The sequence below is a fragment of the Solanum tuberosum genome, unplaced genomic scaffold (genome assembly GCF_000226075.1).
Source record: "Solanum tuberosum cultivar DM 1-3 516 R44 unplaced genomic scaffold, SolTub_3.0 scf00110, whole genome shotgun sequence".
In the NCBI taxonomy this organism is placed as follows: Eukaryota; Viridiplantae; Streptophyta; class Magnoliopsida; order Solanales; family Solanaceae; genus Solanum; species Solanum tuberosum.
This window is the reverse complement of record NW_006239037.1, coordinates 259,643-269,474: the sequence shown is the minus strand read 5'-3', so window position 1 is coordinate 269,474 and position 9,832 is coordinate 259,643. Positions and strand designations below refer to the sequence as shown.

The 9,832-nt window shown below is 35.7% G+C and overlaps 2 protein-coding genes across 4 annotated transcripts; one reads left to right on the top strand and one right to left on the bottom strand.

Moving 5' to 3' along the window:
• The first annotated feature begins 318 nt into the window (after nt 1-318).
• RANGAP1 (Ran GTPase-activating protein 1) lies at nt 319-6,124 on the top strand. 3 transcript variants are annotated; one of them, XM_006349614.2, is made up of 2 exons: nt 319-536; nt 4,305-6,124. In XM_006349614.2, exon 2 carries the CDS (start codon nt 4,315-4,317, stop codon nt 5,917-5,919), a length of 1,605 nt encoding a protein of 534 aa, XP_006349676.2. In that variant the 5' UTR covers nt 319-536; nt 4,305-4,314; the 3' UTR covers nt 5,920-6,124.
• A 108-nt stretch (nt 6,125-6,232) lies between these two features.
• LOC102586495 (chloroplast stem-loop binding protein of 41 kDa a, chloroplastic) lies at nt 6,233-9,366 on the bottom strand. The gene is made up of 6 exons (XM_006349613.2): nt 8,854-9,366; nt 8,148-8,269; nt 7,463-7,565; nt 7,252-7,390; nt 6,869-7,146; nt 6,233-6,610 (listed from the first exon to the last, which is right to left on the bottom strand). Exons 1-6 carry the CDS (start codon nt 9,232-9,234, stop codon nt 6,428-6,430), a joined length of 1,206 nt encoding a protein of 401 aa, XP_006349675.1. The 5' UTR covers nt 9,235-9,366; the 3' UTR covers nt 6,233-6,427.
• Between the last annotated feature and the right edge of the window lie 466 nt (nt 9,367-9,832).

Here is a 9,832-nt window from a genome sequence, read left to right as displayed (position 1 = left end):
AAAGTGAAGTACTCCCTCCGTCCCTATTTAGTTGTCCACTTTAGAAACGGCACACATATTAAGGCAACAATGATTAGCATAGTGGAGTTACAATGTTGCCCTTATTAATTATGATTCCAAAATAAATTTATCCAAGATAACTAATCAATGTTGGTGGAAGTTTAAATTTTCAAGAAATTTAAATGAGGGTATAATAGGAAAATTTTTATTGTCCTTTCTTGATTTGTCAAAATGGATAAGTAAATAGGGACATCTAAAAGAGGAAATATGGACAAGTAAATAGGGACGGAGGGAGTATATAAAAAGATTTGTGTCAGTGATCTCTTGGCCTAAAAAGGGCATTTTCCCTCCAAATCGAATTCCTCAAAAATTCCTGCAGCACACGACTATCATGATTGCACATAACTTGCATTTGAATTAGTTTTAATTATCTCTTTATCTTTACTCCAACTCCACTTCTCTCTCCCCTCTCTTTTCTAGGGTTTTCTGGATCTCTTTCTTATCCTTCTTCGCCACTTCTAGTGTTTCTCCAACCAGTAAGTTCCCCTTACTCCTCTCTGTCTACATTCATTTATGAAGATTTTAGGTTTAATTTTGTTTTGTATTGCTCCATTTGTCTATTCCTTCAATTATGATTGCATTTCCTTTTTTTTTTTCATCATTTGAATGATATTTTCTGCTTCGTTTTAACGAATACTGAGACTCTCTTTTGAGTATTTGAATCAGAATATAGTTTATGTTTGTGTAAATATAGATGGAGTTCAATCAGTTATGCCTCAAATCTTAAAATAGTTGATGTAGACAATGTGAATCATTTGTATCTGTTCTGCTCTATTTGTGCCATTTTGTAGTTTTGTTTAGTATATCTAGAAACGGATATTGAACGGAAATGCATTTTTTCCTGATGGCCTTAAGGATGAATGTGTTTGGTTGGATTTTATTTGTACTAAAATGGAAGAAATGTGATATAATGGGATTTGTGAACTCTAATTCATGGCTATGCTGGTTACGCTTATTCCTTAAGACCTTCGGTGGCTCGAAAGAAGTATTATCTTTTTGTTGTTCTGTAGTACTCTGTAGAAAACTTGAAAAGTCCCAGAGATTTGAAAGAGGGCATGCTTAGTTCTTGATGGCTCCTTCTATCTAACAACACCGGACAAATGAAATAGTACAAAATTTGTTTTGATTCCGTGATCAATCTTCTACTTGAAGAGGAAGGGAGTGAGGGAGGATCAAAAGATGGAGTCTTTAGTCCCGTGGCTGTCTGAAAAATTTCCCATTAATCAATGCAAAATGCCAATAAATCTATTTCTTATTTTCTCTTGAATTCTATTTGAGTTATTGCTTGATGCAAGCGAAAAAAAACATATGCTATAAACTCAAAAACTTTGACATATGTTGCAAGCATATTGAGTTTTATTTTTTTGATAATTGTGTTGTCCGGGCTAACTTGCACGACCCTTGCCTAATTCCATGTGGTACCTTCTACCTTCCACCAACACAATTACCAGGTAACTCTGTCCACCAAGGCTTAAACAAATAAGAAGAAATCACCCTAGTGTTTTTGCCGCGGATGGAAAATGTACTTGTGACCTCATGGTTCTCAACCCCCTTCCTTGACCACTAGGACACACCCTTGGGTGCCTCAAGCATAATGAGTTTTTGTGTGATATTTGCTCACAGGCTTTAGAAATAACTTTGGGAAGTAATGGAATAGTCATCTTGAATCATGGATAGTAGCTTATCATAAATGCATTTCCTTTTTATTTGGAGATGAGATGACAGCAAAAATAGAATAGTTCACCACCTTTTGTAAGCCTTTTGGCCCTCTACAAAAGAGAAACAATAATACTTCAATAGATAAATAGAGCTCTTACCTTCTAATGATAAGTGCTTACATTTGCTCAACTGACAAGATATAATGGTTAAAAGTCTGAAGTCAACTTCCTTTTGTGGATCTAATATATGATTTATCATTTAGTTAAATACATTGTATTTAGTACACAGGGGAGATGTTTCGTTTGAGGAAGATATTACCTTATTGCACCAGGGTGTGATGCTTATAGTAATTTTAACTCTAGTGTCTGTGTTTTGCAACTTATGACCATGACCTGAATGTCAATATGCACGAACCTTACTGTTACTATATGACTACTATCATTTTAGAAGTCTTGCATTTATTGGTCAAATACTGATTCTGCTAGTGCAGTGAGATAAAATAATTCTGCCGATCAAGTGACTGGAAACAAGATGCCATTTGTACTTATTTTATGTGCCAGCATACACCTGATGCTTATACACATACAAAATTTACCTATCAGAAAGCAAACAAGATTGCAGCACCTCAACTGAAAAGCTTGGAAGGTGCTGAGAAAAGACAAGAAATTGGAATGATTTTATATTAACTGATGTCAAACGTCAAAACTCAGAACTATTTGTTGCTACTTACTTGTTGTGGGACAACTCATGTTTATTATCCTGAGGATATATACTTGTAAGAGAAATTATTCAAATGATAGACTATGGAAGAAATTTTCCTTTTTAGTTGAAACTCAAAGTATGGAACAGTGCTGTGTGGAAAATAGCAAAGCTTGTTGCTGATAATGCTTTGTGGTTAATTGTTAGTCTTGTTTCCCATAGTACTTTCCTATGGAAAGTACCTCTAGGCAGGGGCAGATCCACATAGAGCTTTGTGGGTGCTCGAGCACCCATCTGACGTGAAATGTATATAGGTATATAAGAAATACTATGAAACCTATATAATTAATTAGTAAGCACCTAGTAAATAACTGTTGGATGTGACTCGTTGGTTAGTAAGTGGGTGCTGAATCTGCGGTACCACAGGTCATGGGATTGATCCTCCTCAAGTAATTTTTATATACTTATTAAGTTGTCTAATTTTCTATGTTAAGCATAAGATATTCGCGAGCGTAAGCGATGTTATTATTACTCATTTTAATTTTAAAATGCGAAAAGTCATCGAGTACATTATAATTTGTGACTCGAAGTCTTCTTTTCCGATAGTAATATTAAACATGACTTTCGCATTAATGTTTTTCACTATTGTGTTTAAATAGTTTTTGCACTTATACTAAATGAACAGTAACGATTTTATGTTAAAAAAAGTGAAGCACCTACTAACTTCAGATCCTTGATGCACTGCCTCTAGGTATATCTTATCAAGGTGTAAACATTTATTGAAGAGGGTCGAAATAGAATTATTTGTGATTGTAGTAATGACATATTTGATTTGATCGTATTCTGATCACACAGGTGCTTTGGCATAATCTTTAGCACTTATTTAGATGTTAAGAAAGTTATTGGATAATCATTTTCTTGCATGTGCCTGTTAGAAGGATTCATTTTCCTTCAAGTTTCCTGCACATTTTGGAGGATTTAACATAGGGGAAGGTTTTTACCACTTTTCAGACAACTTTCATAAATGCAAGAAAATTAACTATCTGGCACTTCCCCCTTTCTTGGCAACCACACCATAGTGTTAGTGGAACAATTTCTTGTGCTTCTTTTGTAAAGAAAATGCTCACTAATTGGAAAATAAAAATAAAAGTACATTGACAATTGTTGAAGTGTTTATCTTTTGAGCTCAGTCACGGACATGCTGAAGACATATATATGTACCCTAAGTTGCTCGGACTCGGGTGCGATGTTTGATATACGGGTGTTGATCTAGATGTCGGATCCTTTATGATCAAAATTTTAAGATTCAGGGGTACGGATACCGGTGCAGGGATTCAGCTAAAAATAATTCAAATATCTAAATGTTGGATCCTTTATGAGACATTATGTGGAAAACTTACAAGTTATTCCGAGGAGAAAATATTGATCAAGAGGAGAATCCCAAAAGGAAAGGAAATTAAAGGAAAAAGGACTGACATAGAAATTTCTATATACAAGCTATTTCATTTTCTTCAATTTCATCCTAGTTTTTGTTTTGATTACAGAAATCACAGGTATCTGTCCCGAATTTCTCAGTCAGTTTTGGTCAAATTATTCAAAATTGGTCGACCAATTCCATTACGGATCCCACACCCCATGTCGTATCGACATGGATGCAATATCAGAAGTGGAGTCCGAACAACTTAGCAGTTTCCAAGCACATTTGTTATTGTTTTCCTTGTACCTAGCAGCCGTTATGTTCTGTATTAGTGCTGCAAAAACTCAAAAGTTTATTAGAGAGTGTCCTTGAATAATTTGCAAAATTTTAAATAGAATATATGGTTGAGCATCTCCTTACGCTTCCTTTGTTGTTTGAAATGATCTTCTGATTGCAGCTTCTTTTCCAGGCTATTGAAGATGGATTCTGCAGGATTCTCTATGAAGCTGTGGCCCCCAAGTTTAAGTACCAGGCTAATGCTCGTGGAGAGAATGACCAAGAATCTTATTACTCCATCCATCCTATCCAGGAAATATGGTCTTTTGAGTAAAGAAGAAGCTGAAGAGGATGCCAAACAAATAGAAGCTCTGGCTTTTGATTCTGCCAATCAACATTTTGACAAGGAGCCTGATGGCGATGGAAGTTCTGCTGTGCAACTTTATGCTAAGGAATCTAGTAAGCTCATGTTAGAAGTTATTAAAAGAGGCCCTCAGACTAAGGAATCTGCAGAAGGTATTGTATCTGAGAAGGTTAAAGCATCTGATGAAACTACTATTTTTGATATATCCAAAGGTAGACGGGATTTCATAAGTGCAGAAGAGGCGTCTGAGTTATTGAAACCATTAAGTGAACCAGGGAATAATTATAAAAGGATATGTTTCAGCAATAGAAGCTTTGGCGTGGATGCTGCTAAAATTGCAGGACCTATTTTGTCCTCTCTTAAAGATCAATTGACAGAAGTTGACCTTTCAGACTTCGTAGCAGGTAGACCAGAGGAAGAAGCCCTGGAAGTCATGGAAATCTTTTCTTCTGCTTTGGACGCCTGTGACCTGAGGTACCTCGATCTTTCTAACAATGCTTTAGGTGAAAAAGGAATAAGGGCATTTGGGGCACTTTTAAAGTCACAGAAGAACTTGGAAGAACTCTATTTAATGAATGACGGCATTTCAGAGGAAGCAGCACAAGCAGTTTGCGAGCTAATCCCTTCAACTGATAAACTTCGTATCCTTCATTTTCACAATAACATGACAGGGGATGAGGGTGCACTTGCTATTTCTAAACTTGTGAAGCATTCTCCTGCATTGGAGGATTTCCGGTGCTCATCTACAAGGGTAGGATCTGAAGGTGGGGTTGCTCTTTCACAAGCACTTGGAGAATGTAGGAATTTAAAGAAGGTTGATTTGCGTGACAACATGTTTGGTGTGGAAGCTGGAATTGCCTTGAGCAAAGTACTATCAATCTTTTCCGGCTTAACTGAAATTTACTTAAGTTATCTGAATTTGGAGGATGAGGGGTCCATAGCTCTTGCTAATGTCCTCAAGGAATCTGCTCCATCCCTTGAGGTTTTGGAGATGGATGGAAATGACATCACAGCTAAAGCTGCTCCTGCTCTGGCAGCCTGTATTGCTGCAAAACAATTTCTTACCACGTTGAAGTTGGGAGAGAATGAATTGAAAGATGAGGGTGCTATCTTAATTGCAAAGGCATTGGAGGATGGTCACGGTCAATTAACTGAAGTGGATATGAGTACCAATGCAATAAGAAGAGCTGGTGCGAGGTGCTTGGCACAAGCTGTAGTGAACAAATCTGGGTTTAAGGTGCTGAACATCAATGGCAACTTCATATCTGATGAAGGAATTGATGAGGTAAAAGATATTTTTAAGAATTCACTTCATGTGCTTGGACCTTTGGATGACAATGATCCTGAAGGAGAAGATTATGACGAAGAGGCTGATGAAGGAGGCGATAATGAGAATGATTTGGAGATCAGGCTCAAGGATCTCGATATCAAGCAGGAAGAATAAGCTAGTCTAAATTCTTGTTATGCTCATATGTCAATTGCCAGATTGTACTTAATAAGCTAGTTTAGCTTATAACTCTTATCATTATGTAGGTTAGATTTCATTCTCATTTCGTGCTATAAGTGTCAGGTTAAAACACTTCTTCGGTCCAACCTGTGTGTATGGAGGCTGAGAATTGTTCTTTAATATTTTGTTATGATTTTATCGACGTCATGTGTTACTTACAGTACTATTACAATGTTTTGAGTTCTTGGAGAATATTTTCGCACAACACATCTTAAACATAGTCCCTTTTTCCTGGATCAAGTATCTCATGCAGCTGCAGCAATGATTTGATGCATTATGGATGAGTAATATAATCACATTCCTCAGTTGTTGAATTTGACCAATTTCTTACAACATTTAGATGATTTGTAGGGAAGATGGACAGGCATGCTCATTCCTCTATAAATAGCACAAATTTGAAAAGTTGAAGATTGTAAAAAAAAAAAAAAAAGTGGGATGAGGCTAATCAAGCAGCAACTGGTACTTTTAGAGATTCTAGTATCTTATCGTCTAGTTCAAACTTCATTTCTTTCTTGTCTCTGCCAATTTTCACGTACTCCTCATATCGCTCCTTCAAATCTTCCGGTAAGTTAGTTGTAGCACTCCATCCCAGAATCTCATTGGCAGCTCTAGGCTCAGCATAGAAGTGCTGCAAAGAAACACACAGTGGAAATAAAGAACGGATTTCGATAGAGAGCAAGATGTTCAGAACATGGATATGTCAATCAATAAAATAAGGGAAAAGAGTGTGATATACCCCTTGTTACAAAAACACAAATGGCTCATATGATAAGGGTATATGTGAGTCACTTTTGTAACGAGGGGTATATCAATTCTAAATCGTAAAGTTGAGTGGTATATCACGCCCTTTTCCCAGAAAATAAATTATGAAAATGTGGATACATACCATGTTGCGGAAAGGAAAAGCCTTTTTGGCATCAACTCCTACTGCCTTGGGGTCATAATGCACAATTTCAACAGAGCTTCCTGCAGCTTTAGCGCATAATCTTGCCATTCCGTCCAATGTCACAGCACGGTCACTTACACAGTTGAAGATGTGACCGCTAGCAGCAGCTGGATTCTGGACAGCCAGAGTAAGCATGGATGATAAGTCCCTGACATGAGATATGTTGGTTAGCTGCATTCCAGAGCCAGGAATTAGAACTGGTCGTCCACGAACAATACCTGTATGATACGATAAAAAGATGAGACACGGGTCCTGTTAATGCAATACATTATTCCTTACATAAAAACTAGAAGTGCCTATATATGCAAGCTTGTTTTACTTACGATCAAAGAACCATTCCTCACAATCCTTGTTATTGCCAGAGCCGATCATGTACTGGGGACGAAAACTTGCCCAACTACCAAATATCTCAGATATGTATTTCTCGACTAACACATGGCCAGCATCAGCTTTCACAGCATCCTGTAAAGTCGAAAGTTTACTTGACAAAGCAAATTCTTCTTATATAGGTGGAAGCAAAACATTAATCCTTACCCCTTCAACATGAGGAGGTTCATCAGTGGGCTTGTAGATTCCAGCGCTGCTGATAAACAAAAATTGCTTGACACCTGAACTCTTGGCCCAGTCAGCTACAGGACTGAAGTAGAAATGATGATATTAGAAAACTGTGATTAACTATGCATCTTTACATTGCTGTATCTGAAGCTTTAATCACCATTACATTATTGAAATGTGTAACTGATGGTTCTTATGCAGAGCGCAAAAAAGTGCTAAGTTCATTGGCCTGGGAGCGCGAAGTTAAGTTCTTCGACTTCTGCAAATTGTTAACTTCCCCAATCCTCACATATTGATGCTCTCATATTCTTTTCTTTGAATGCTATGTACTGCTTTCCTTATTAGTTGTGATGTTTTCTTTACTGCCGTATTTTCTTTTCCATTACTTTGATTTGCTCCACTTGAGCAGAGGGTCTTATGGAAACAACCTCTCTACATCCATGAGGCAGGGGTAAGGTTTTGTATACATTCCACCTAACTAAGTCAGTCATCATCCCACATTTCTAATACTTTAGTGTATCACTACATAAACAAGAAAATACTATGTGATCAACAATGTCTAATCTGAGCGTTTGAATCCAAAAGCATCATACACTACTCGAAACGTTAAGAAAAACTTAACTAAAACTATGATTAAGTATTATGAGCAAGGAAAAAAACAAACCTTACAGAATCCAAGTCTTTACCATTGTTGTCCAAAACAGCATCAAATACTTCACCCTCTAAAATCTTCCCAACATCTGCGGGATTACCCCATACTGTTCGACCACCAGCACCGGTTATTTCCTGAAATTAGCCAATAAAATGTAAACATTACGCCAGATTTTAAACAAACACAGAAATTATCGAATCAATGTTTGACATAAAAAATAGTCCCTCCGTCCCAATTTATATCCTATTTCAGGATGTTCAATATTCTCCACAACACAATTTTCAAGAACTCAAATTTTTAAATTTTGATCTTATATTTTCTTTTATCAAACTAACGTATCAACCATTGCTCTACTAGCACCAATATACTCTATTTCATATTGCATTCTTTCCTTTTTGGTACTTACATTTTAAAAAAGAATGACAGTTTTCTGTTTTGAAAACTTCCCAAATTTAATTTTTCATTTCATCTTAATGACACACTTTTATAATCATTAAAAAATGTCATATTTAAGACAATAAGTTCAAAAAATACTAACGATATCTTAATGACACGTAGTAGCATTCTGTGTCCCATTGAATCTATAAATTATTATTTTTTACTTTTTGTTCGGAAGTTAAATTTCGAAAAATATGTTTGATCATAAGAATTTAAAAAAATAACAAAAATACATTTTCACTTTTTCGGTAGTAATAATAGAATGGATAATAATCTTAACTGAGAATCTGGTAAAAGGGGTTTTCTTCATCTTATCAGAGCTCTCTTCTCCAACAGTAAGAACAGTAACATCATGACCAGATCCCAAAAGCTCTTTAGCAAAATAGAACCCAATAACTGCATGACCACCGCTATTTGTATTAACAATAAGCACCTTCTTCTTCTCAACTGCACCACTCGCCTGAACGACAGTAGTACTGGAGTAGGAATTAGGGGAAACCCGCCTTGAATTTAGAGAAAATGCAAGGAAAGATGGGGAAATTGAGAGAGAAGAAGGGAATTTAAGAGAAATTCGGGAAACAGGGGAGATTGATGGAGTTGAAGAAGAATTGAAAGATGAAGACGAATGTAGAAGAGAGGATGAAGAAGCAAGAGCAGCCATTGAAAAGAGAGTTGATGGAAATTTTGGGGTTGATTTTACGAGAGCCAGCAATTTATTGATGCTATGGAGATAAGTGATCAGTTGATATGGGCGCTATGTTTTCGTTGCACTATGACAAGGAAGAAGGGGGGAATTTTTATTTATTTATTTCTCAAAATAGAATAAAAAAAATATCAGTTTTTCATGAATGATTGTTACATATTATATTATAATATTCATATTATATTGTGTTGTTTTGATGAATATAATATTTTGACGAATTTAGTATATTGTTTTCATCATTACATAATGACATACTCCTTACATTTTTATTTATATGTCATAATTTTTTATTTCAGGTGTATTAAAAAATTAAGTAAGTTTATTATTCTATCCTTATTTAATTATTTTTTAGGTTTACTTTTCAATCAATGAATATGAATTAATTTATTTTGATTAATTAAGTTGACCAATGAACATGATTTATTCAATTAGTTTTTCTATGTTGGTCAAATGTATATTTTCAAAACTAATAACTCACAAGGGTAAAATAAGAAGAATATTGTAAATTATGCATTGATTTTATGTAATGACGAGTATTATAGACCAACTACTTATA